Source organism: Falco rusticolus, chromosome 12 (assembly GCF_015220075.1).
Source record: "Falco rusticolus isolate bFalRus1 chromosome 12, bFalRus1.pri, whole genome shotgun sequence".
Taxonomy (NCBI): Eukaryota; Metazoa; Chordata; class Aves; order Falconiformes; family Falconidae; genus Falco; species Falco rusticolus.
Window position 1 is genome coordinate 4,136,294 of NC_051198.1, and position 26,707 is coordinate 4,163,000.

At 50.4% G+C, this 26,707-nt stretch overlaps 1 protein-coding gene and 1 long non-coding RNA gene across 10 annotated transcripts in view; one reads left to right on the plus strand and one right to left on the minus strand.

Moving 5' to 3' along the window:
- Positions 1-7,412, minus strand: part of BCL11A (BAF chromatin remodeling complex subunit BCL11A) — a 73,809-nt gene extending 66,397 nt beyond the window's left edge. For all 3 annotated transcript variants that reach the window (XM_037405668.1, XM_037405667.1, XM_037405665.1), the window contains exons 1-2: positions 6,824-7,412; positions 802-1,131 (exon numbers count right to left, since the gene is read on the minus strand). In XM_037405668.1, the coding sequence (XP_037261565.1) occupies positions 802-1,131; positions 6,824-6,878 (385 nt within the window). In that variant the 5' untranslated portion in view covers positions 6,879-7,412. The remainder of the gene's footprint in view (positions 1-801; positions 1,132-6,823) is intronic.
- Positions 7,413-8,249: 837 nt separating this feature from the next.
- On the plus strand, positions 8,250-26,415 carry LOC119156249. Of its 7 annotated transcripts, none has more exons than XR_005107034.1 (3): positions 8,252-8,392; positions 9,507-9,639; positions 22,316-26,415. It is a non-coding gene; the product is annotated as an uncharacterized LOC119156249 (long non-coding RNA). The 7 variants fall into 7 exon arrangements; XR_005107039.1 differs by lacking the exon at positions 8,252-8,392 and having other exon boundaries at positions 8,860-9,639; positions 22,316-24,063; positions 24,227-26,415; XR_005107038.1 differs by lacking the exon at positions 8,252-8,392 and having other exon boundaries at positions 8,860-9,639; positions 22,316-22,417; positions 22,569-26,415.
- The last annotated feature ends 292 nt before the right edge of the window (positions 26,416-26,707 follow it).

The window sequence follows — 26,707 nt, forward strand, 5'->3', positions numbered from 1 at the left end:
TTTTTTTAAATTACATTTCATATTGTTTGTTGCACAAAACAGAACTCTGCCTTGGACATTTGTACAGCTGACATGTGGTTGTGTAAACCACAAACAAAATCAAGATACATCTGTCAAAACCACATCAGAGACAAGAGAGAGCACAGCGAAGCATTTATCATTTGGCTGAGGAGGCAGGCTGCAGAGAGCGGCCTTTCCTGTCAAACCAACCTTTTGAAATTTCCAACATGCCCTTAAACTTTTCGAATAAGCATGTCTGTGCGCTTCAGCAACTGCCCTCTCTACTCTGGCCTGGCCAGTCGAAAATGGCATCTTAAAGTCAAGGTCGGTGGTGTCACTTTGCCATGGGGCTGTGTTTAATTACAGTCCATACGCTGACAGCCAATATGGAACCAAGGCTGGCTGATGCTCGGTTAACTCTTTCACCCCTGACTTTGCCAAAGACTCGAAAGCTCCTCGCTTTATCGCGCGGCAGGCTCTGAAATCTCCTCCTGCAGTGCTATGGCAGGCGAGACACCGGGAGACGGTGACTACAATACAAGGCAAATCACAAGAGCAGCCTCAAACAATACCGTTAGAAATACCGGCTGGCACGGCACGTGCCTGTTGATCCTGCCTCTGCGCAGGCACTAGGAAATACCGGTCGTGCGCTCACCACTAACCGAAGGCAGGGCATTTAACACATCGGCCGTCACGGCAAGCAGAACAGAGACAGACACGGCAGTTTGCAACTGCGAACATGCTACGTTGCAACTGAAACAGAAATAAAACTCGCAAACACTTCTCCTTGCTTTAATTTACCTGCTATATGTTCCTGTTTAGGGCAAATTCCTCTAGATGACGTTGATAAACAATCGTCATCCTCTGGCGTAACCTGGATGCCAACCTCCACAGGATTGGATGCTTTTTTCAGCTCACTTGGTGAGGGTGAAGGTGGCTTATCCACAGCCTTCTCTAAGCAGAGACTGCCATTGCATTGTTTCCGTTTGTGCTCAATAAAAATAAGAATGTCCCCCAACGGAAAGTTCATCTGACACTGGCCACAAGTGAGGAGGTCGTGGTCCCCTTCCGGAGCTCCCAATGTGCCATGTTCAGGTTCGTCATCAGTGAGAATGGCTTCAAGAGGTTCGGCTGCAGTTTGAGAAACAAAAGGAGAATCATTAGAGCTCTTGGGAAAGGCACCGGGCGTGGGGGGAGGAACGCACCGAGCCCCTTCTCCATGAATATTACACCCTCCTCGCAAGGTCCGCCTGCTCCCCCCCAAACTAAACCCATGCAACACAGCTATTAGCATGGCAGCGAGGAGATGAATTCATCAGTTACAGGGAAGAGATTTTGCAGAAGCAGCTGTAGCATGCAGAACTCAGAGAGTGAACACTGCAACTGTCTCTGTGTTCCTACATGAGGACAAATTTCTGACTTGATTGAACAATTCTCTGCTAAAATTAAATGAATAGGCTGAAAGAATGCACTGCGAAACTCTCGTGGTACTCCTAAGAGAAGCGAACACGGTGTTTTATTGCTGGATGTATTATTTATGTATATGAATTCAAAGCTAAAAGCACTGCGCACACTCTCTCACACACACATGGGTATGTATTTTCCACAGCCAGACCTACTTTCTAAAATTCAGAAGCCTGAACTGCACGGGTGCAGGTGCAGACAAAAGGTGTTTCAACATATAGATACTGCATGTTGCCTACACAGGCCATGCAGGTAGCATGAAAGTTTGTGTGTGTGTGTGTGTGTGTGTGTGTGTGTATAAGGAAAAAGAAGGAGAGCTAGACCACACAGCCGCACCACCCGGGGCACATACAGCCCCCTTATAACACACGTGCAGACGTATGCACGTGTATTTGTGTCACTATCCCTCTCAGCACGTTTGCGGCTTCCAATTTAATAATTTGAAAGCCAGGAGTTCTTTGTGGGGGAGACAGGGGACGAGATGAATACATAAATAAAAGGCAGAAACCAAAATTATACAAAGCAAGTGCAGCAGGAATGCCTGCGGGGCGGGGGGAGGCACCTTTCACTTTTCAGCTGCTCCTCAGAATGCAAGTAAACATCAAATTCACAACCGAGTCTGCCCAGAGATGTTAGCTAGACGGGATATTTTTTAGTACTTAAGGAAACAAGGCAATTAGTCATTTTCCCTTTTTTATCCTAAAATAAAGGAATGCCTAAATTACCTTGAACGTGTTAGCACTGGTGGCCCTCAGCATCTAAAAATCAGCGTGGCCAAGCAACTGCCACATTCCCTCGCAACAGCAAGAAGTGCCTTCTTTAAACTCAAAATACCTTGCCTAATGTTGTCAAAGTTGACAAATTTTCTGAATGAGCTCCAAAAAGCTTCATTATGAGGCTATTTCTGCTCAGAGAATCGTCAGTGGGTGCTCTAACAAGGCAGACGTGGCTCTCTTTTCTGTTGGCTTTTTTTTTTTTTTTTCCCCCGTTAAGTTTGCAGAGAAATACGCTGGCAATCTCGGTGCAGTCTCCATCACTATTGCCTTTCACGAGGGGAGGGAAAAAATAAATAAATAATTACCAGCAGCATGTCGGTATTCCTCTATCTGCGCAATACACCACGCACGCTAACAGCAGCGAGCAGGAGGAGAGGGTACTACCGATACAACCTACCTCAAAACACTGCCAGGTAATGCAAGTGAGACGGAATACAACTCCTAAACAGTTAATCAGCCTGACCTTCTTTAGCTGGCTGCCAATTTCACGTTTAATGAACTTAAAGCCACAGAGAATCAAAAAATAGATTTTAATTTGACTGCACGATATTGGAACTGATTTTGATAAAGTGCAAAAATCCAGTGAACTCAGGTTAAATTTATTTCAACCCTACCTAGGCTGAATATTGAGGAGGAAGATCTGGAGTAGCTCCCAGTTGTGCTGCGTAAAATAATATTGAAAGAGCACACTACCTCGCCGCACCTCAGCTCCAACTAGGACACAGCGATCCAGTCCATCATTTCTTGCCTCTAGTACTACTTCTAATTTAACGTAAGGTCAACCACAGGAATATGAAGGTTACACTCGTATTAATAAAAACAATATCTTAGTCGCTGGGGTTTTCTCCTAAACTTACAGACCGACAAGACAGGACGCACAACGTGCATGTCACACTCCTCGGGAAGCCGGGAGAGGAGCAGGGTGTTTCTGCGGGATTGCCGGGCATGGCGTTTTTCTCCCCAGCCGTTCCTTGCATTCGGACAGAGGGAGTAAATTATTGCAGGACTAATTCCACCAGTAGCTCGCTGCACGCCTCAGACAAAGGTATTTTGCAAATCTAACTTCTAGCTCACCAACTCTCCGCAGCACAAGACACAAAATAACCCATATTCCCCTTACAACTGGCTTAGCGAGGAGCTCTGCATAATCATTACTCAATTATAATGTTTTCCCGCGGCCTGATTTCTTTCTGACGCTGTCAGTATTATTTAGCCGGGGAAGGTAACCCGCTGCTTCGACACCAGACAGTTCAAAGTAGCACTAAACAAAAATAGACTTTGCTAAAGTCTGTACCGACTGGGCTGATTTACAATCAAAACCAGGAAATGAAGTGGTAATTCAGAGGTTGCTGATTACACCTCCACATTTCACCTAATTAATTTTATAGGAGGCAAAGTTCTTGAAAATAACACGATGATCAAATGTACAGATATAAAACCTGTAACCTCAACATTTTCTATGCTCTTAACGTAAATTATTGCTAATTAACAAGAATTATATACTAACGTATGAAATACGGCTGGCACCATGTTCACTGCAAAACATTTGGCTCCTAACGGAGGCAGAGCCAGCAAAAATATGTTCTTATTATTACTGCTACTTTTAAAACAAAATAGAAAATAACCGGGTTTACAAAGAAAACGCCAGAACACAATTCACCTGGCCTCACCACTGATTTGCAGGATGTCTTTTAATTCTGGGGCAATCAGAATTCCCTGCCTGGGTCCCTAATCATCCGTCCCTATTTTTCATGCAAATTGCCCTTCCACCAACATGTCTTTTCAGCTTCCCCCCTTCGCCCTCCTACTCCCCCCTTCTTCCCCGTTCCCAGTCACCAAAACAACCGCACCGTCTCTGTGGCAAAAGCGGGATGGATTTTGGAGTGTCGGGAGAAAGGAGGTACCGGGGCTGATGGGGCGGGGAGGGGGGGATGCCACGGCACGGTGCGGGGAAGCGCATCCGCGCCGCCGGGGCATCTCCCGCAACCGCACCGCGGCAAGGACGGAGAAGGGGCCGTTTAATCCTAAAGTTTGAGTCCTGGGGTCGTGCGGTGCAAGTGGAGGGGGGGCTTGGGGGTTACAATGGAAATCGCCAACACGTCGGGGCGGGGGGGAGCCGGGGAGAGGGCCGGCGAGCATCACCCGCTGCCTCCCGGAGCAAGCAAACTCCGCGCAAAATTAAGAACAAAGAAGAAGGAGGGGGGGGGGTGCGGGGGGTGCGGGGGGAGGGAGCTGGGCGCCCTCCCCCTCCCGCCGGCCGAGAGGCAGCGGAGGAGCCGGCCAGGTTCAAGTTCGCGGGGCTGCCCGGTTGTTTGATCTCGCTGTGCCTCCTAGCGACCGAATCGGGCAGGCGGCCCGCCCGCCGCCTCCGCCGCCCGACCCCGGCGCGCAGCCCCCGGCTCCCCGCTCCCCCGGCCCGGCCTCCCGTTCCCCCCGCCGTCTGCCGGCCCACCCCCTCCCCATCCCCGGGGCGGCTCTCACCGGAGGGAGCCCCCCCACCCCCTCCCCGGGCCCGTCCCAGCCGCCGCTCCCGCCCCACACGTGCGGAAACTCCGCGCCGGCCCGCGGGCATCAGCGAGAAGGAGCCGCGGGCACCCGCCCGCCCGCGCCGAGCCGGGCCCCGCCACGCCGCGATCCCCTTCCCCACACCCCGCTCCCGGGGCCGCCGGGCATCCCGGCGCGGGGAAGGGCCCCCCGTCCCCCATCTCGGGAGGGGGCCGCGCCCCCAGAAGCGAGTCCCCTGCTGTTGCAACCCCTACCCCAACACAGCGCCGAGCAACTCAACGAGAAAGAAAAGCCCCGAGAAGTGGCGGGGAAAGAGGGAGAAAACGACCGGGGCGGGGGGACGGGGGACGGACACGGACCGACAGGAGAGACCGAGCACCCGACACCGCACACACACACACCCGGGGGTCAGGGAAAACTTGGGGCAGGGCAGCGCTCCCCGGCCGGCCCTGCCGCGCTGCCTGCGCTTCGCTCGGGGCTCCATGTGCGGACCTGGCCGGGAACGTCGGTGCAGCCGTGGGGAGAGAAATCGCCGCATAAAGTTTTTTGGGGGGCGGGGGTTGGCTGTTTTGGGATTTTTTTTGGCGAAGGGATGAGGGAGCCGGGGATCGCTGACAGGAAGAAATCGCCCTGGGTTTTCTGCCATCCCTGGGAGGGAACAAAACCCGCCGGGAGTAATGGGGGGGAAAGGAAGAAATCAAGAAAAAGAAGGAGAGGAAAAAGGAGCGAGGAGAAGCATGCAACATTTCCCTTCCCCCCCCCCCCCCCCCCCCCCCAGCTCACGCCGAGGAAAAGGGGATTTCTCTTTTTTTTTTTTTTCCTCCCTTCCTTCCCACCCCCCTCGCCCCAAACCTTTCCAGCTCGAGTTGCCTTTTGTTGTGCAAAGAGCGCTCCCGCTTATCTTGCATCTAGCCCTGGTGTGTGTGGCGGCGGCTGGAGGGAGGGAGCCGGAGAGTTTTTGTTGCGAACGGTGTGCAGGGGGTCGGGTTTGCTTTTTCTCTCCCGGGGAGAGTGGATTTGGTTTGGGGTTGAAACGCGGCGGCGAGGAAGGGCCGTGCGAGGGTGCGAGAGTGTGTGTGTGTGTGTGTGTGTGTGCGTGCGTGTGTGCGTGTGTGCGTGCTCAGCCCGGGCTCGCTCTCGCCTGTGTTTGTTGGCAGGAGGCTCCCCGCACACGCGGTGCTTGTAAACATTCAGACACGAGATTTTTCCCAATCAAAATCCACTTCCACTTTTTTTTTTGAAAATCTTCCAAAAAATAGTAAGCGAGCGGGAAAACGCGAAGCGAGGGCGAGGAGGGAATCCCTCCCGGCGCGGCGCGGCGCGGCTCGGCTCCCTCGCCGCCCGGTGCCGCCCCCCGCCCCAGCCCGAGCCGGAGCGGCGGCCGGGCGGGCGCGGGGCGAGGTCGGGGTGGCGGAGCCCCGCACGGCGCCGGCCCGGGGCGGCGGGGAGCGGGGGGCGGCGGGACGGCCACCCCGCGGCGGAAACAAAAGGGAGGCTGCCCGGCTCGGCTCTCCCCCCCCCCGAGAGGGTGCCGCGGGGCGGGCGAGGCGGAGGGGCGAGCCCGCCGGCAGCGGAGGGGCTCCGGCCGCCGGACTTTGGCTCGCCCCGCAGCTCCCGCCCGGCCGGCCACGGCGTCCGGCGCCCAGCCCGCCGCTCCCGCAGGAATTTCTTCGCACTTTGGGCCGGTTTTGCCCCCGGCAGCCCCGCACCTAGCCCGTGCGGGGCGGCTGCCGCCGCTCCCGGTGCCGGGGCGAGAGCTGCCGCTCTTGCCGCCAAAGAGCGGGGCGAGCGGGAGGCGAGTGGGGAGAAGGGAGCGGGGCACGGGCGCTGCGCGCCGGCGGGCGAGGGGCACGGAGAGAAAGAGAAGAAAAGTGATCAAGGTGATTAAATTAGAGAGGGAGAAATTACCCGGAATGCCGATAATCCCGAGCCGGCGTTGAGTTCATTTTTTTTTTCCCCCGACTCGCTCACTCGCTCTCACTTTTATTATTTCCACACTCCCCCGCCCTGCTCTCGCTCAAATTAAAAATTAAATCCGTGAAGGGGAAATTAAATAAATTGCTCTCCGGGTTACTTACGTGAAAATTCCCGTTTGCTTAAGTGCTGGGGTTTGCCTTGCTTGCGGCGCGACATGGTGGGTTGGTGGCTTCGGTGGCTTGTGAGTCGCTCGGTTCACATCGGGAGAGACGGGTTAGAGAGGAAGGAGACTCCAGAGAAAATATCTTCATCAATGTCTTTTGACATCCAAAATAAATTAGAAATAATACAAAGATGGCGCAGGGAAGATGAATTGTGGGATAGCAGTCATGGCTTTTTTTTTTTTTTTGTGCAAGGGAAAAAAAAGAGAGAGAGAGAGGGAGAGGGAGAGAGAGGGAGAGAGAGAAGGAGAGAGAGAGATGAAAAAAATGGCAAAAGCCCCCCTGAGCTGCAAGTTCAAGTGCGGACGTGACGTCCCTGCGAACTTGAACGTCAGGAGCCTGGATGGACAGAGACATACAAAACATGGGCAGGGCAAGCCGGGGAGAGGGGAGGAGGGAAGGCGAAGGCAACACCAATGGACACTCATCAGGGGCTGGACATGAAAAAGAGAGCAGGACAAGCCAATGGACAGTGATCGCAGGGGGGAGAGGGGAGGGGGCGCGGCGGGGGGGGGTGCACCGGCCGCCCGGCGCACGCTGCCGAATGGAGCCGGGGGGCCGGGGGCGGAGGGGGCGGCGGCCGGACCCGCGAGTGGCCGCGGCGGAGCGGGTGCAGGAGGGGAGCCGGGAGAGGGGCGCGGGTGGGGAATTGAACACGCACACGCGGAGAAAGAAGGGAGGAAAGCGAGGGGGAGAAAGCGAGCAGGCAGGCAGGCAGCGGCAGCGCACGCACACCCCCGCTGGAAAAGCAAAGCCATCGGGGAAGCCAAAGGCGGACAGGGAGGGCTGCGGGGCAGGCTGGCCTCGGGATGTGCCGAGGAGGTGTGAGAGCTGGGGGAAGCCAGGTAGGACCGGAGACCACCCAAAAAGCAGGGGGGGGCCATCCGGCTCCCGGCTTCCCCGCTCCCCCCCCCCCCGCCCCCGCCCGCCTCGAAGCCGCAGAGTCCCCTCCTCCCGGGAGCCGCGGCCCGGCCCCGGGGGACGGCGGCGGCCCCGCGGAGAGCCGGGGGGCTGCCGGGGCTCGGCCCGGGGCCGCGGCCCGCGGGAAACTTCGGCGGGGAGCGGCGGGCCTTGCCCCGCCGCCCAGCCGGGCTCCGTGCCCCGGGGCGGCCCGGGGGAGAAGCGAGCGGAGTTTCGGCAGCGAGGAGGCGGCGGGCACGGGAGGCGAAGCCGCAGGAGCGGGGCGGGAAGGGGGAGCAGCGGGGCGGCGGGACCTCGCAGCTTTCCCCGCCGGCTTCCCTCGCCCGCCTGCCCGGAGCCCCCCTCCCCGGCCGGCTTTCCGAGCCCTGCCCGCAGCCGGCACCTCCTAACGAAAGCGAAACGCGGGACTGCCGGCGGCGGAGCGGCGGGTTGGCACCGGGGGAGGGCGGGGAGGCGGGGGGAGCGGCGGCGGCGGGAGGCACCGAGAAGTGGCTGGAGTTGGGAGGATGCGGCGGCGGCGGCTGCAACTTCGCCGAAAACGGAGGGAGAGACGCGGAGGCTGCCGGCACGGGGCGGGAGCAGGTTGCGGTAGGAATAAGCTCCGGAGGCGAAGGGGCGTTCGGAGCCAAGTGCGGCTGCGAGAGGGATAACGGAGCCCGGGACGGAGGCGGGGAGCCGGAGCGGCGGGAGAGCCGGGCGGGGGGGCGAGGAGCCGCCCGCCCGCCGCCGTAAGACGGGGTTTAACGCGCGGCGCCGCGATCGCCCTCATGCCGCCCGGGGAACCGAGGGGGCGGCCGGGGACCTGTTGGCGAGGCGAGCACGGCGGCGGAGCTGTCAGAGGCCGGGGCGAATCGCTCCGACGTGGGACGGTTTCAGCTTCCCGCCAGCAGGTCCCCCCGCGCCGCCCGCGGCTCCGCCCGCCGCCCCCCCCCCCCCCCCCCGCCGCCGGGCAGCCCCGCCGGTGCGCGGAGCCGCGGGCGGGCCCGGCCGGGAGAGCCACCCCGGCGGCGCGGGCTGCAGCGGGGGAAGCGCCTGTCCTGCGGGACTTCCCGGGGGACCCGGCCGCAGGTGACAATAGCCGCGCTGCTCCTCCTGGGCGCCCGCCGCCTCTCGGGGCCGGCTGCTGCAGCCCCGCGCGTTCGGCGGGCGCACCCGCGCAGGCATGCGTGTCTAGCGGAGAGGTGTCTGTACGGGGCTTGATTTATACCTAATGGCACGTATAAAGCTCTTCAAGGTGGCTGCAATGTAAAAAGTAATGACTTTATTACCCCTGAAAGGTTCTGTGGTTCACAGTTAACAGTCCTCTGAATTACAATTCATTACGCAGTTGCGCGCTCTCTCAAGCCAGCCTGCATCAGAATACCTATCTGTGGTTATTCCCAATAAATAACGGGCAATGTTTCATTGATTTTCTTTTAAAAAATCATAGCAAATTAAGCACTTAGTTACAACTAAATCTGTTTTATTATCGCACCGTCTTGGAGATTCCAGAGGCGACTTCCCAGACCGCATCTTAAAACCTACAGTCAGGAGCTAATTTTACAGATGCTTTCATGAATGGCAGCGAGGATGTTCCTACCATTAGCATGCCCTTAATTCCAGCACCGTAAAATGCTTCAAATTAAATGGAAACTCGCTGCCTCTAAAAACAATATTTCGCCCTGGCTGGAGAATGATTAATATTAGCATTTGATCGCAACAGTGCTGTGCTGTCCCCGTCCCCCCTCCCCAGCGCTTCGCATTGTCATGTGATTGGAGGGAGATAACAAACCTCAAGAAAGAAAAGGAGTCAGAAGACATTTTTAACACGGCATGACCGCAGATTAATAATGCAGGTGGGTTTTTATTTTATTGTGTTTTTAGGGGAAGGGAACGAGGCTGTTTAACGAGCAGTCGTGGACGCGAAGTAACTATATTTACAATCCTTGATGTGGCTTTCGGTGGGTAATAAATTATGACAATATTAAAATTATTTTCTGGCAGCCCAGTTAACTGCGCTGGGGACCCTAAAGCCCTTACTGATTCCATTTATGCCTTGTAATTACGGTCCACGGGCTCTCTCTAAACCCTTTGGTGTATATTGTGTGTAAACTTTTAGCTAATAGACCTTTTTTGAATGGAGGGACTTTTCTCGGTACTTCCTGCAGTATATATTCTGTCTCTGATCTCTGTATTTAATGGCCAAGTCCTGGTTTATGCTTTATAATGTGTTGACAAGTTTTCTAACAGACTTTCTGAAATAATGCACATATATTCACGTCGGTTAGAAACTCCACAGTATTTTTAGAGTCGAGTAGATCTATATCCTAATGCACTGAGAGGGAGTGTAAATCATAGAGGATTTCATAGCCCTTTCAGTAGTTTTCTGTATGAAGTATGAGCAGCGTGGCCTCCAGACGTAACCTTTTAGAAAAAAAGACAGTGCTTTTATTTTATGGTGTAAAGTGCTTTTAGCTTCAGGGCTCTGAACGTGAATGTGGTCAACAAACAGCTCTTGCGAGGGACTTTGCTACAGCCTCAGCCCCAGCGCCGGGGCTCTGCCTTCGTGATGGGGAGGGGTACGGGGCCACCTCCGGCCGCCGGACCGGGCTCCCCGCCCCCCGGACACGCTCCCTCCGGGAAAGCCGCCCCGTTGCAGACCGCCCCAGGTAGGGGGGGCTCCGTGCCCCGCCGGCCCCGAGCCGAGCGCCGCCCCCCGCCGGGACCCCCCGCACACCTCGGCCCGGCCAGCCCCGGGGAAGTGGGGCCGGGATGGCCCCCGCGCTGCCGGCCAGCCTGGCGGCGGGGTCAGCGCCACGGGGACCGCTCCCGCACTCCGGGCCGGGCCCGGGGGGCGGCCTCCGAGCTCGCCCCCGCACCGGTGGCAAAGGCAGGGCCGGGCGCCGAGCCCGGGGGGCAGAGCCCGGGGGCGGCCGGAGGCGAGAGTGCTTCAGGAGAGCTGTGGGAGCAGGGGCAGTGCACCCCCCCTGCACCCCAAGCGCTGCTCCTCCTGCATCGTCCCCTCTGCTCCCCGCGCCCGGCGCAGCCACCACCACCGCACCTCTGGCACACGGAGCATCTTCAGCCTCTCCTGTGCCTGTTACACGGCAGTGTCACTTCACTCGGTGGTACTAAAGAACCTAGTGAACGTGGTGGGTAAAAGCCGTTAGAAATGCTTGTGTACTGACTGCTAACACCTAGAAATGCTGGTAGATGAGAAGGGCGGGTGAAAACAAACCCAGGCCAGCACTGAAGGTGACCCAGTGATTAGGCTCTGAGGACTGACACAAACTTCTGTGTCACCTTCTACTCCTCCACAACCTTTCTCCGCCCAAGCCATGAAGGATGCCCCACAGTCCTGCTGCAGCGGTTTGAGCTGCTGTCACCCCCAGCCATTTACCAGCTGCTCTTTGGCCACAGACTCTCAGCCCCAGAGCAATGTCAGCTGGAGGAGTTGTGGCCCCCCATCTCCGCTGCACGTGGGCAGACTCTGAGGTATACGCTGAAACCAGGGCCATGGTGGTTTTCAGGCTGCCTACGAGGAGAACCCTCAGAGAAGGGTCTGCCTCATCAGCTGAGCAGCCATCCCGCTTCAGTCTGTCCCCTGGGAACCAGAGCCCTGAGACACCAGCTAACGCCCTGGAGCAGCTGAGAGCAGAGGTGGGCACCCATCCTGCTCTGCTGTCCCAGGGCAGGGGCAGGAACCTGCAGCAGCAGGGCAGAGTGCCCAGGGGAGAACATTTACACCATAGGTATTTAACATTTAAATCTTGCCAAAATGTATCTGTCCCTTTCCTCTGTGCCTCAGCACTCTGCCTGGGAAACAGTGTGATCCTCCCTCCAAGCAGCATGTGAGATGCTTAGAGGTTGCTGTAGAAAGGAGATAAAACTGCCTAAAATTGAGAAGCGTGGCCTTCCTCTGTCTCACAGACAGGCACTCCGTGGCCCTCCCACACAGGATCGGGACCCAAGGGCGCAAAGGATCGTGACACAGTTTGTACCGCATACTGCTGTCCCTGCTTATCTGCTAATTTAGTGACAGACTTGGCAGTGGGTGAGTTCAGCAACTTTGGTGGGCAAATGTTCCTGCTTCGAAGCTCCAACTGTCATTCATTCAGAGCAGGAATCTCACTTGCCAACTCCGTACAGAACATTAGGACCAAATACAAATTCCAAAATTCTGCCAGTTCTCTAGAGCTGGGCTGCATTATATAACGGCAGATCGCGCGGGGTGCTTTCCGACACTGACTTGATAGTCTCAATCAGGCGGAGGCAACGTGGGTGGAACTCTTATCATACCAGGCTGACTCTCTGTGAATGAGCAGAGGACTTGCACGTTCTAGAAATAGTATGTGCATTAGTATTCCCACATGAGAAACTTGGGCACACTGCTTTTCCTTTTCTCTCCCCCCCCCTTCCCTTTTTAATAAAGGCTCAAAATAAACTCCAATTCTGCAAGCGCTTACTAACAAGCACAGCACGCACAGCAGCGAGTCCGTGCAGGATCACAAACATCTGAGCGCCAGGTGACAGAAAGATTTCGCTATCGGCTTGCCCTAGGCAGGACCCAGAATAAAACTCTGAACCTGGGGAGACGTTTTCCATGGGTTTCAGCAAGGTCTGGGACTTCAGCCTGCCTCTGCTTGCACAGCACCTAGCACAATGGAGCCCTGTACCTTGACTGGCCTTTCTGGGGATGACTATAAAATAAATGGCACAAAGCGCTCAGGAAACAGACTTTTGAATGGCAAAAAGTCACCTCTGAAGCATACAAACAGTTTTGTTTGTGCATGCGCAGACAGAATAAGGCAACAGTAAATGCCCATAAAATCTCATTTTTAATCAAATCTTTGATTTTTGCCAAACCAGTTTTAGTTTGTACTGCTCTTGTACTTCCTCAGCTATTTGTCCTTTTGTATGTTTAATATTTAGGTATCTTTTTTATAAGTAAACATGTAACGTGCTCCTGGCAGTTTCTATCCCAGGTTTCAAGGCAACATGATTTAAACTCCGTGCATTTAAAACCTCCCAGAACTTGACCTATAATGCAAATCCGTACAGTCTTAATTATAGTAGCACCAGCAGCCACCGCACGAGTGAAATAGTTGAGCTTTCGTTACTAAAGAGGCACAGTAGTTAAGGTCTGTCAGTGCTCCTGTTACAATCCCCATCTTGAAGAGGTTATAACTTGGGCTGTGTAAATTTGATTGAGCTGAAACTTGGGACTCAGACTGTCAGTCCATATAGGGAATTATCTTATGAATAATTGGCTAACCCATTGCTTGATTCACAGACCTTTATAAAATGATTTTTAATGGGTTTTAATGTTTTTTTCTTTTACTGACATCTAGGGTATGAATTTGGTACTTCTAGCTCTTCTGAAGCTCCATACTGAACAGCATATATATATAGGTACCCAAGTTAAAGCCACAGCTACCCAGAGGAGTTCCTGGGGCACACGTGTCCCACTTGCCCACCTATGTGTACCCATACACCGATAAGAGACTGTGAACAAGAAATGGCACTTAAGTCTATCTCAAAAGAGAGTCCTAAATGTGTAAGATAAAGAGGGCATAAAGGAATCGAACAGGAGGGAACTAAAGCTCATAAAATGTGTTTGCTTTGTACATCAGCTGCATCACGAGATGCTGCTGGTCACACACCTCATCACGCTGGGAATGGAAAATGCTCACTGAACCCATGATCCAAAATACAGCTCTGGCACGTTACAGCACAGTGTATAGGTCAACTCCATTACCTATAGATGCAGCAAGGATAGCTAGGGACAGGAAAACATCTGGCAGGCCGTTGGTCACTATCATCTTTGCTAACAGTTTCTTATAATCTTTTCATCTTCCTGGGCTTTATCTTCCCCCAAAAAACATGTGGAAGTGGGTCTCACATGTGCATTGGCATCACTTTAAAAGGGATGAGCCATGCAACTTTGAACATTGAGGGTAAGCTTAAGTATCACTTTGTGTTACAAAGGATTTGACTGACAATTGCTCTCTATAACACTTTTCTCTAGCTTTAAACTTCTCAGAGGCGGTGTTTATCACTTCAAATCACAGTAAGCTGAAGTGTGCATGGTTGGTTAAGATGCAGACTTGCAGTTTTCCTTGACCCTGACAGAAAAATACAAGCCCAGGGCTAGAAAGATGAGCCACAGGCTGTGATCACACAGGTTGCTCTCATGGAGCCAGACCCCACAAAGTTTCCATCCCCACCTCACCAAATGGGTACAGAGCAGGGACACCATGCTACATGCCCGAACTCATGAGCATCATCTCCATTGGGTTCAGGAAGTGTTTTGACCAAGCCAGGCTGCAGCATTGGGCTCTCTTACTGCAGGGTTATTGTGCACAAGTCACAGTGAAGCAAAGCGCGCTGAGAAGCCAGGCTCCTCAGCAAGATATTCCACACACCCAAATCCCCCGTTCATCAAGGCTGCTCTATTTGGCCTCACAGAAACTGATGATGGCACAAGCACAGAGAAGTCAGTCCTTTTGAGTCACTGCTGAGATCCCAAGTAATTTACCTAAGCAGGTCACTACCTTCAAGCCTATGAGCTTGAAGGAAAACAGGTCATCGACACAAAACATCTTTTTGATTCATTTTCTGACTCTAGCTCCTAAGTTTGGGGAGATGCCCAGCTAGCATGAGGTGAAGAATTACAGCCAATTCAGGCCACAGGGAGATAGCGCCCAGCAGCACAGAGGCAGCTGAACTCGGAAGGGATAAGCAAGTCACATGGATAGCAAAGGCTAAGCGAGGCTCCCAGCCCCGCAGAGGCAGACTCTTGGGGAGTTTCAAACCAAGAACAAATACCGAGGTTTAAACTAGTCACATGTCCAAGGACGGCACACAGTCACACTTCATCTCCAAAGTATCTGCTCATCAGTGAAGAAGGGCAGGATTGCTGGACACACTTAGTCTGATCCTGACCAACTAAAATCTGCGGGGTGACTACTGATCTTTTAGCACAGCAGTTGTTTATGAACAAGATCTTCTCAGGATCGTAAGGAGAAGCTTTGCACACTTCTGTGCAGGATTAGATCCAAGGAGGTCAAACCCTCCCTATGAGGAAATCTGGAAAGTTCTACTCTGTATGTGGCAGGTGGGAAAAGGAGGAATTGCAGACATTTTGTCTTGAAGAATAAATCCAGCTAGAGCTCAAATCAATTTTAAACAGAAGTAGAATAACAGAAATAATTTGCTAACCTGAGAAACCAAATATCAGCAATCAAAAAAAATCAGTTGAGAAATTTCCATTGAGAAATTAGTTTTGCTGCACAGGATGGGGAAAGATATAGCTGTTTTCTTGTATGCTGCTGAACACAGTCCTTTCTTCTTCCTAGCACACTTGGTGTGAGGGACAGTAGAGAAGGACAGTGCAATAAAAAAGGATTTTCCTCCTCTAACCCTGCTCAATATATCCCCTACCAGAGGAATCTACTTGGCCTTGGGTACTGCAAAATTCTTAAGCACATATTTGTCTTTGGGCACATCAGCTGTACTTACATGCTTAAAGTAAGCGTGTACTCAAGCATGCTGTTAGATTGGCGCCTTAACATCTTCTGTAAATAATGTCTATTACATCGCTTTTTAAAGCTTCAACTTTTAGTCACTGAGGATGCACTGAACTGAAATTTAACATACACAATCATAATTCTCTATATTCATTTTATATTACTATTTCAGGTGACATTTCGGTTTAGCTTTAGCAAAGAAGAAATGCACACGCTTTGCAGAACATAGCGTAGCTTGTGTGATGATCTAGATGAAAAAGAATTAATTGTTGAGATAGCAGAGATCTTTCTCTGCATTTAAAAGTAAGGAAAGCTTTACCATGGGCTTTCTTCTTTGCCATATTTGTTCCATGCATTTATTTCAGCTTAATTGTTAGAATGCTTACAATAATATTTTAATGCAACTCTCTGTAGTCAGAAGAATGTATTATCATATAGCCCAAAGCTGCACGGAAGGACACAGTGCTGAGGGGCAGCAGGAGAGGTGGTGAATAACCTGTGATAAGAGCCCACTTCTTTGAGCTGTCTGGATAGTTTTGCCACCATTTGTTAGTGTCAGCACAAATAATTTTTATGGTACAGTATGAATTCTGACTGCAGTGAAAAGAACGGTTTCTACCACCAGTATGAATAAGATTTCATTCAATTAAAATAACGTGCAAGTACATTGTATAGTATTACATAGAAAGCTGATGTGCATTAAGTATGAATGCTGGAGTTGGGGGGAGTTATTGTGCTAATGCTATTGTTCAGTGAGCAACTATTCCCCAGCATGTAAAAAAAAAAAAATAAGTAAGGGAAATTAAATACAGAAATCAGAAACACGTACAATGTTTGATATTATCATACTGAAATTAATGTATTCACAATTTAGACTTTAATTTGCCCTATTGTATTAAGTTTCACAGCATCTGAGCACCTAGAGAGAGAGAGAAATAGAAGTAAACACATGGAGAGAGAGATCCATAGCCTATCTGTGCTGAAATACACCACCCTCAGAGGCTGCAGCGATAGGCGCTGTGGATAAACTCTGGGGAAACACAGGCCGTGTCATAGCACCAGCCTGAAAGTGCTGCTCCCCACCAGCAGCAGGGAGAAGTTTGGTCTAGATGTGGCTGGAGCGGTGTGGTCTGCTGCGACCCTCTGCTCCTGAACAGCTTTGGAGGGCTCCTCAGCATGGGGGTGAGGCGAGCTACAGCCCCCCAGTACCCCTGGTTCACGCTACCCAGAACTGAGGGTGTCTGAAGGTGGAGGGATGTATGGGGACGCAGCCATGGCAGTTCCTAGGAGGAAGGCGAAAGTGTCTCGGAACTGAGGTGTATCTCAGACAGCCGTTGTACTCGGAGCCAATAAAAATGAAACTATTCTCTACTGAGACCTAATTAGCTTTTATATTCAAAGCCGTACTGCACATTTGTACATTGCTTATGAGCAGGACTAAAAAATATATGTACCATGACACTATACTTTTTAAGTGTCTATTGAATGCTTTTCCCATTCTCCAAGGATTGCCTTCTTCTTAGATGTATACATTCAGCGAATACGACGAGGCTAATTATTTTTCCCTGAAATGATCAGTGCTTGTCTCTAGCAGTTTGCACAGAAGCATGGACCTCACATCTTCAGCCTGGGAACTTAAAAAAAAACACAAACCAACAACAAACAAAAAACACACACACAAAAAAAAAAAAACCCCAACCAAAAACCGACCAAAAAACCACAACTGCCTTCGAATCCTAAGACAAAAAACTGTTCGGTAAACAAATTTCCTGCCACAGGCTTTACAAGGCTTACTCTTCTATCAGAGCCCCCGTGCACGTCTGAGCCTTTTTGCTATTTTTTTACAGGGGTTATATATTTTTTCTGTTACCTTTCCTGCCTGTAAAGCAATCACGGAGAACGGCGGGAGGCACCATCAATATGCAAATTGCTGCCAGATAACTGGTTTCGCTGGTTCCGCCTTGGGAAGCGGCCCCGCCGCCGCGGGGGGGATCCGCGGGGCCCGGCCGCCCCTCCGCGCCCCTCCGCTGCCCCCTGCGCGGCTCAGCCCCGGCGGGGCCCCCGGCGCAGGGCTCGGCAGAGGGCAGGCACCGAGCAACGCGCTCCTTTGATTGCCGCTAATTCTCCCGAGTCGCGCCTGCCTTCCCGCTCGCTCCCACGGCCTGGGGGGCTTTTCTCCTTCTGAATCTCTTTGGCAAGGGGGACGCGAGCCCCCGTCCCTCGGCCTGGGCGGCACTGGCAGCTTGCTGCCGCCTCGCCCTCCGCGCACGGGCAAGGTTTCTGCGCCTCCCCCGTCTGCTCACCTGCGGGGTGCTCCCAGGCGAGGAGGGGGAGCAGACTGGCTCACCCTGAGCTCGGGAAAACCTGGGCACGCTCCCGGACAGCTCTGCAGTCTGAAATCCATGCCAAGGCCCTCCCTTTTCTAACGCAGCGTTTGGGGGGTTAAAAGGAACCGCTGGTTTCCAAATTAAAATGCACGTATAATTCACAGGTAAACGTTTGCAAAAGTACACGAGACCATTTTAAAAATCACAAAGAGAAACTGTGATCTGGGTTTGCTCTGCTGGTAAATTCAAAGCAGCGCTTCTTATTACACTAACCTTTTGCAAGGCATCCCTCAAAACCATGGACTGCGCATTTGGGCATCTAAAAAAACCCCAAAAAACAACCAACCAAAAAAACCAAACAGCCCAAAGTAAACAATACAGCTAATTTGTAAGCATTCAGATGTGCAGTAAGTTTAACACAAACATTCCTGTCGGTATGGCGGTGGCCCCATATAACACAATAAGATACAATTCAGACCTGTGACGGTCTATTGCATGCATAATATGCGTTTTTAAAATTGCCTGGAAACGTATTCATACGGTGAAATCTAATAGTTCAGGTGGAGCTTTTACTCTTGATCAAATAATAAAAATTGTTAGAGACCACTCTGTCATCTCATTGCTTACCAGCTTCCACGAGGACTGTTTTACGTTCCCATTTAAATAGGACAGGAGAGCAAGAAGGAAAACATAAACCACAGAAGAGTTACTACAGACATTAACTTTTAAGCCAGAAAAGCAAGAGAGCTGAGAAAGAAAGCAGGGGAATTGTCTTCATCGCTCTGCACCCATGGAGGTTTCCTACAGCTGAGGCCTGGGGACGGCAGATCCCATTAGGGCAAGGTTGCGCTCATCAAGCCCCAGGAGCTGCCTTGGGCGAGGTGTCACCAAAATACCTTCTTTTTGTGCATTTCTGCCTGCCAGGGCAGGGGATTAGTGTGGACAGACAGAGAGAGCTCGTGGACAGATGAGACTCCCTGTGGGACGGAGTGGGTGGCGATGGCCTTGTCCACGGAGAAGGAACCTGAAGTGCAGACTAGTAATAGTAATGGTGATTACTATTAAAGCGTGGAGCTTTTCATTACTGAAAACTTCAAATAACCCTCCTGAACTATATTTGAGACGGGCTTTTTTTCATGTTAACTCCAGGTTTGATTGCTGGAAAAGGTTGACTGCTAGAAAAGGAAAAGCAGTGCAGTGCACAGCAGTGAGGAATCGAAGCCCTTCTTTACCAGAACCCCTGCCATATACGTACTGTCACTCACCTTCCAGACACTCAGTACAACCATTCAATCTATTGAATCAAGAGACTGTTTGATCTTATCTGCATCTGTGAGCTGACTGTCAACCTGCTTAGGCTGCATATTAAATCATCTATAGTAGCTGTATCAAGCTGGGATGATCTGTTAATTCTAAATTTATTAACCCTTAGAGTGCAGTCATCATGTTTAATCTAGTGTAGCCAGCATTTATTTTACAAGACTAAATCCTTCTTTAAGATATGGCTGTACTGTAGGTTAAAGAATCAGTAATGTGGAGGAGAGGGTGACTGGGAAGAGCTCACTTTGATCTCTGAAAGCCAGCTGACAGCATCGCTGCTCCAAACATGTAAGTTGCATGCTTGTGGCATGCTCGTGCATCCAGTGTGCGGTGGGGGGGGTGCACACATGTATGCACCCAGTAACACTTCCTTGCAGGCTTTTGCCCGAGATGAGAGAGGAGAGGCCTCGAGCAATGCCCGAGCCTCGTGTCTCCACAAGAACTTAAAAATCAAAGTGCCAGCATGCCACCACAACACAAGTTGAGGGTGGCTGCAGGTAGAGACCTGCAAAGGCCCACCAACAAACCTCTCCTCCAGGTCAGCTCCCCGCTTCTTGGTCTGTAACTGCTGTCCGAATCAATTAACAAACGCCCTCAGAGCGCTGAGGACCACAGCCGCTGCAGGACTCGCAAGTCAAGTGCTGCTGTCTGCCTAGGTACACATGCACCCCCACTCAGACGCATATATGTATAGAAATGATTTTGTGTAGATACACACATACACATCAATATGTTAATCTGTTCGTTACACACACACATCTCTCCCTGCCCCTCTCTCCTGTTATCTATTATCCTTGCACATTGCCGATGGTTATCAACATATTCACAGCTTTTATTTCAGTTGCAAACTGCTAGGCATGCTTCCTTTTTTGGTAATCACGTGCCTGGTATCTCTCTAATGTAGCCTAATAACAATTTTAGCATTCAGATGAAGCGATTTCATTCTGTGACTGCCTTTTCTATTAGATTTGATTCTGAGAAGCCCCAGTGGGTGCCTCGGAGGCAGAGATCTATCTGTGAGGCTGCAACCGATTCAATAGCAGCCTGAGCTAACCTTGACCTTTCCCTAGACCCTGCTCCATCTGGTGCCAGCCTGGTCCCCCCCTTCTCCTCCTCCTTGCTTCGCAGTCAGCATTGATCAAGGCGGAATCGAGCGTCTCTCTCCCTCCGAGGGCTGGGCAGTCGCGGAAAGGACGGTACATTTCAATATATGGAAATGATCGAGCCTCTTATGCAATCATAAACCTACACAGAGCCTCGTGATTTGATATTTCATTCACCTCCAAAGATTCTCCCCCTCCCTCCCGCCAGCAGGGATTTATAAACTATAAGACAACGGCTTTCCCCAACACCTGGAAATTATAAAGCTTGCTGTTTATTGGGAATGAAAGCCTGGCGATTGCAGCCGATGTACTTTGAGGTTTATTTATTTATTTATTTGCCGCTCGCCCGGCGCGCTCGGGGGTTTGGTATTTTTTTTCCCCAGGGTGGGTGCCCCCTGCCCCGTTCGGGCGGCGGCCCCGGCCCCGCGGAGGGCCCCGCCGGTGCCGCAGGCGCAGCGGCTGCAGCCTGCTCCGGCCCCGCCGGCCCGGGGCCGCGGCTCCCGCGGGGCCGGGCCGCGTCCCGCTCCGCTCCGAGCGGGGACGGGGCGGCTCGGGCGCGTTTCAATGGCTGGAAACGAGCAGCGGCTCCGGCAATGAATCGGCGCCGGCCGCTTCGTCACCTTCCCAGTTCTGCTTCGGTTTCTTCTCTGCTCCCCCGCGCTGGCGCTCGGCTCCCCGCTCCCCCCGGCCACGCACCACGGGCTCTGCCCCCCCCCGCGGCCCTCGGCTCCCCGCAGGCGGACGGCCGAGCTGGGGGGTGCTGGGGGGCCGACAGGGGTGCGGAGCCGCTCGGCGCCCGGGGGCTGTGCCCGCACAGAGCGCAGCGTGGCTCCCAGCCGCCGCGCCGCCCTCGCTGCTACGACGTCCGCTTCCATCGACAAGCAATTTTATTTTTCTCCCGAGGAATTCTGACATAACCACTTTTTTTTTTTTTTTTCCCACCGCATACCAGCCTCGAGATTATATAACAGATTATGTAAAATTATAATTACGAGATAATATATGCAGGCTCTAATTATTATATAGTTTCCTGTGTATCTATAGGAACACGGCGCATATGTTCAGAGTCGGTTCTGCAATATTTGCATAGCCAACATTTCTGGCTGTAGACGTGGTGTAGAAAAGGAATGGATAAATAGTTGACGGCACACATGTATAAGGGAGATATATTACTTAACGGGAAAAAGTACCTGGAAATACATTTCTCTCTGTTTTGAGGAATTTGGTTTGCTTTATCTCCACGGGTAGTAAAAAATAATAGGAAGAAACTGTGAATTACACTGAAAAAATAGATATATTCAATTTGTCAGTTTAATATTACACTTCCTTCCTGCAATGCTACAAAGATTTAGAACATTTCCAAAACTTTCAGCTCTAATCTGTGTCTTGGGGTTTGTTTGGAGGACCTGCCACCACACGCCGGCTACAAATGAGTGTCAATTAATAACAAAACCCACTCTTCCTTATTTCTGCACTCACGTAATTTAACAGGTTTTGATAAAACCACGGATGCAATGGTGAGAATTTTCCAATGCATGTAGTATTAACAGTTTTCATTCTAAAGCACCAAAACTTCCTGAAATAGAACTGCTGAATATTTCTTTGCTTTTCCCAATGGCCATCTACACGTAGTTATACACTTGAAATATAAAGAATATTCATCTTAAAAAGGGGGGTTTGTTTTACCAGGAACCTAGCTGATGGAAACAATCTCAAATCTAGGCAGCTGAAGTAAGTACACTGTCTTATTTGTGGCCTCCAAAATTAGAAATAATTTGAAAGAAGAAGTAGGAGAGTTTTTAGCTAGTGCTTTCCACCACGTAAGAAGTAACTGGAAATCATTCACCCTTATAACGCAACAGGATTCATAAACTCTTTGCTTTCTGAGCTACCTGAGCAACGACGTAACCTCTGCAGAAGTGCCTAAGCCCCCTTTGTTGTTGAAAAACATATTGTACTTATTAGTAAAATGTGAAATGGCTTAAAAAACAATTTGAGCTATGAATTGCCATCTGCTCAATGGGGGGAAACAGAAAGTAACTGAATATATTTTCTCACCTTTTTTTATAGCAACATAAACAACGCTCCAGAACACTATAAACTTCTAGCTGTACAAAAGGCGTTGGTACAGTTCGTCATGCTTCAGGTCAGGACTTCGTCCACACTGTCAAACATTGTTTCTTTTATTTATCTGCAAATGCCCCAAAATGTTTTTCCTTCCCTATTAAAGTTAGATGTCCTTTTTCATTTCAGGGATTAAAAGTTTGATCCTGCTTCCCACATGATACTCTGGAAACTGTCCCTGATAGGGAGCTAGCCTGAGATGCGTGCATGCCTGGAGCCGTCAAAATAAGGGTAACGCAGCATATACAACTTGTTCTGGTTCTCCGCGTGGGAGGGTAAGAGGGAAGAGTTTATCTTACCCAGCTTTTATGTAGGGCTTTGTATTGCTAGTGTCCATCGCAAAAGAAATTCATCTTTCTGCTTTCCCCGTCCCTTTTTGCAGAGAAAACCGGAGGAACCAAACAGGACTGATTCCTCTGGTATCAAGCTTTGCCAGTGCTGAAAGCACATTCCTCCAGTGCCTGCACACTCGGTGACCTCGCCGGGTGCTGCAGGGGCAAGGCTCTGAAATGGGCTGGGAGCGCAGGGAGGCCTCTGCCTGTCCCAGGAAGGCCACACAGCAGCGCAGTGCCTGCCCAGGTCTACGCCAGGAGCAAGTTTCCCTGGGAATCCATCCATACTGGCACCTGCCGCTCCCCAAGACTCAGCTCACAGCGCTAACGCTCTAACGGAAAGAACAAAACATATTTTTGTTTTGGTTTTTTGTTTTCCTTTCTGTGTAGCTGGAGTTATTTCTTTGCTCTCTTTCAGCTTTACACACCTGGGAGCCCAGACTTTTTTTAACCTGTTTGTTTCGTTTCTTGCTTAACAGCAGCTCAGCTAACCTGCCCTGAACACTCTGCTCCTACCAGCTACGGATCGGAGGGAAGAGCATTTCTGGAGCGCAGGGAGCCATCAAACCAAATGGCCAGGTTCAGGCACGTGGAGGACGTGAACTGGAAGACCTTGGGTTGGAGTGAGTTTTGCAAGGGGCGTGAGGACAGCAGAGCTGTGAACTGTTATGGCTCCATCCCACAGGACAAGCACGTGTTAGACAGTAATCCTGCAGTGCAGAAATTGTTTTTGTTTGCCTGCCTAGTGCCCAATGCTTTCTCCTCTCTGAAAGACCAACTCGTCAAAAGCATCATTTAAAAATATTAACAATACGAGGAGCAGCTTTTCTGCTCCCATGGAACTTGGCAGGAGTATAAATATGCAGTAAGGGAAGAGGGGAATCGAAAACTTAATAAGAAATGGAAATACAATGGCATACAAGTAGCCTGCACCCCTCACATTTTAATTTCTACCAATGTCCCTAGCAGGGCAGGGCACAGCAAACTGCCTCAAGATTTATATGCAAAGCGTGTGAGCTCATTGCAATAGCTGTATCCTCGCGCACGCCTAGGTGTTCTACACCTCACATACAGATCACCCTGTAGTATTAAGATTCAAATCGCCTGTCCTCTGTCGCTAATAAAAATGAAATATATTAGGGGAAGTTTGAATACAGTGGCTTGACAGAGCATGTCATGTCTCACACATGAAAAAACGTTGTGAGTGTGTGATCAAAAAGTAGCTGCCCATTTTTGTGGCATAAGATTTTCCTGTTTCAAAAGGCAAAATGTGTGCTTTGAGACAAGGTAAGCCTGAACCCTTAAACTGCTACGGCCCCCAAGAGTGCAGCGTGAGGCCAACTCAGAACTCCCTGCTACGCTAAGAAAAAACATACATTTTTATAAGACTCCCAGATTTTCTTTTTGTTTTCCTTTTCAAGTGTGCAGAACATAAGCAAAGCATGAGGACCTGTGCTGTACTTCGAGTGGTCCTTCTGTGACTAAGAAGTTACCGCAGCAGAACACCACCCTACGGTGGAAGCTGCCAATATCATCATATTAAGGGTTTGTCAGTGTTTCCATTCTAAGCCTGAGCCATTCTAGCCTAAGGGCTAGACCCTACCAAGGCTTTCTTGAAAACAGCATGTCAGCCAGGTAGATAAGCACATCTCCTGAGAGCTGACAGGGCTGATGGCTTTTTCAGCCTGTCCTGGGCTTGGTTTTTCAGGAAAGCAAGCAGCCAGCCAGACTTTGGGATGGAAAGCGTTTGGGACAGTGCCTCTGTGTTACAAAGCAGCCCAGGACAGACATGCGAAAAGCAGTATGCCACTCTAAGTGAGATGCAAATAAAGGAGAGGACTGTCATTAAGGAAACACCCAACAGGTTATTTTGTTCTGCGGAAATGGCTTTTCCAGTTTCCAGCTCCTCACCAGTGCTCACTCTCTGTTGGAAACTGCACCCCTCCCCTAACTGAAGGGATAGAACTGATTCACAAAGGTGTATTACAGCTCTAGGTGCTGGAGTCAGAAACATTTGTAAAGCCTGTTCGGTGTGGATTCATGCAACAGGCAGCGACTGCTCCAAAAATTGCCTCTGCTTCTAGGAAGGATGCTTTCAGAAGCTGCCAAGAGCCCAATCCCAAGTAGCCTCTGGGAAAAGCCCCATGGAAGTGCATCAAATATGCCTCCAAATCCACCTCAACAGGTAGCCCTGATGCTGGTTTCTGTGAAACAGCACAGACTCTGGGGTGCCCTCTTCCTCCTGAGCTTGTCCTTCCTGAGATTGGGCTGGTGGCAGGGGAAGATAGAAGAGGAAAACTTAATGTGCCACTGCTTGTGCCATACCTGTTCTGTAGATAGTGTGAGGACTTTGTTCCTAGGGTCTGTCCGTGTGGTGCCATTCCTGAGCAATAAAAGCTCACCCACAAGGTATTTTAAAGCAAACACTTGGTCTTACGAATTCCTTAATACTCCTGTAGCTAGACAACAATACCACAAATAGTAAACACTCTAAAAATACCCACTCAGTGTAAAGACCCCAAGTTCATGTACCAGCTCCTTCGGCCAGCAGGAGACAGGACCCCACAGAGGTTATGTGTTCATCTCATGGAGGAGTGACTTCTTGTGTCACTCCTCAACAATTCCCCATGGCAAGAACACCAGCACAGTTTCCCAAAGAAGAGGTGTTTCAGTGACCCTTGAACTTGGTGGAAAGGTGAACTGGCCGCCAGTGCGGTCTCTTAGAAAGTAAATGGAAGTGTGTCCATGGGTGTATGTGCACTGACACATGTGTGCATGGGGGTGTGGGTCAGGCATCAACTATTCTAAAAAAATTGTGCTCTACACTGTACTGTTTTCTTAAATCTTTTTGTGTTCTCTGCACAGATTGTGTCCCTGCCTTCATCTAATTTAAAAAAGCAGGGCCACTGAAACAGCCTCAAGAGCCAAATACTATGTCTGATTCATCAGAGCACATCATGCACAAGAGCAATAGCTGATTTCATAAGATACCTGGGGGAAAAAAAGAAAAAAAAAGTCTTTATCGTTTAAGATCAGAATTTGCTTACCAGGGTTGTTATTTAAGCTGAGAAATACAGGCAGAAATCTGTAAATCTGACTTTAAATTACTTTGTTCTGATCTGTATTATTGTTCTTGCAGTTCTCTCTTTTTAGGTGACTTTACAGTAGGCAGGCTCGAGAAAACACAGGACCAGATACTCCGTGGAGATTTGCATCCTAAGCTCTGAATTCCCCAATTTGGATTTTGTTGGTTCAAACACAGATGCCCCTTTTTTACTTTTGAAACTGTTTATTGTGTGAATGTAAAATAATTACAGAAACCAGGTGTATATTGTACTTATGGAAGACTTACGTTACCTTAAAGAAAAAGAGCACTGTGTGGAGCTCTTTTTATTTTTTTTAAACATGGTACATTCAATTAATTCACGCCATTTTATATAATTTTACCTTTACACCTTCCACCTAAAATGAAAGCAATATCAATTCATAACCTCCTTCTAGTTCAAATGATACAGATAAAAATTAGGTCTCTTACTCTTTTTAAAATTAAGTGTATATTCCACTAAAGGTACAGGTCTTTTTTCATGAAAGCAAGTGCTATTTACCATGTGTGGCTATTTCAGTGAGCTAAATATTTATTGAAAACTCAAAGCATTCACTGGCCTCATTTTCTCTAGTTGTTGCTTTCAGATTAATAAACCTGTTTCCTACTTAAAATGAAAAAAGAATTCAGAAATGTTTAGCATGAAGTTGAAAAAGTAGCAAGAAAATGACTAACAGATACCAGCACATTGCATATTTATTTTGTCCTGTCAATTATTTTTAAAGAATTCCCTGCTTATGGAGGAAGATTTTTAAAAGACCTGGACTATCAAATAAAGATGTACACAAACACCAGTTTCTTCATTTTTCCTCATTTTAGAGAAAGTGAATCTGAAGGGTTTGTTTTTTGTTTGGTGTTGTCCCCCGCCTTCCCCTTATTATACTTTTACCAGTGCTGGAAAAAAAAAAATCACGTTTCAAGGGTCATAGAATAAACCAGCATAAAGAGTTTATGACTCTACAGCGACGCGTTTATGAAGCTGAATACTCATCAGCACTTGCAACATTTGGAAATCACAAATATCAGACCTTCTTTGCAACACTTCAAAGCAGCAGCCATGTGTAAAGTTCCATAGGTACCAGCTAC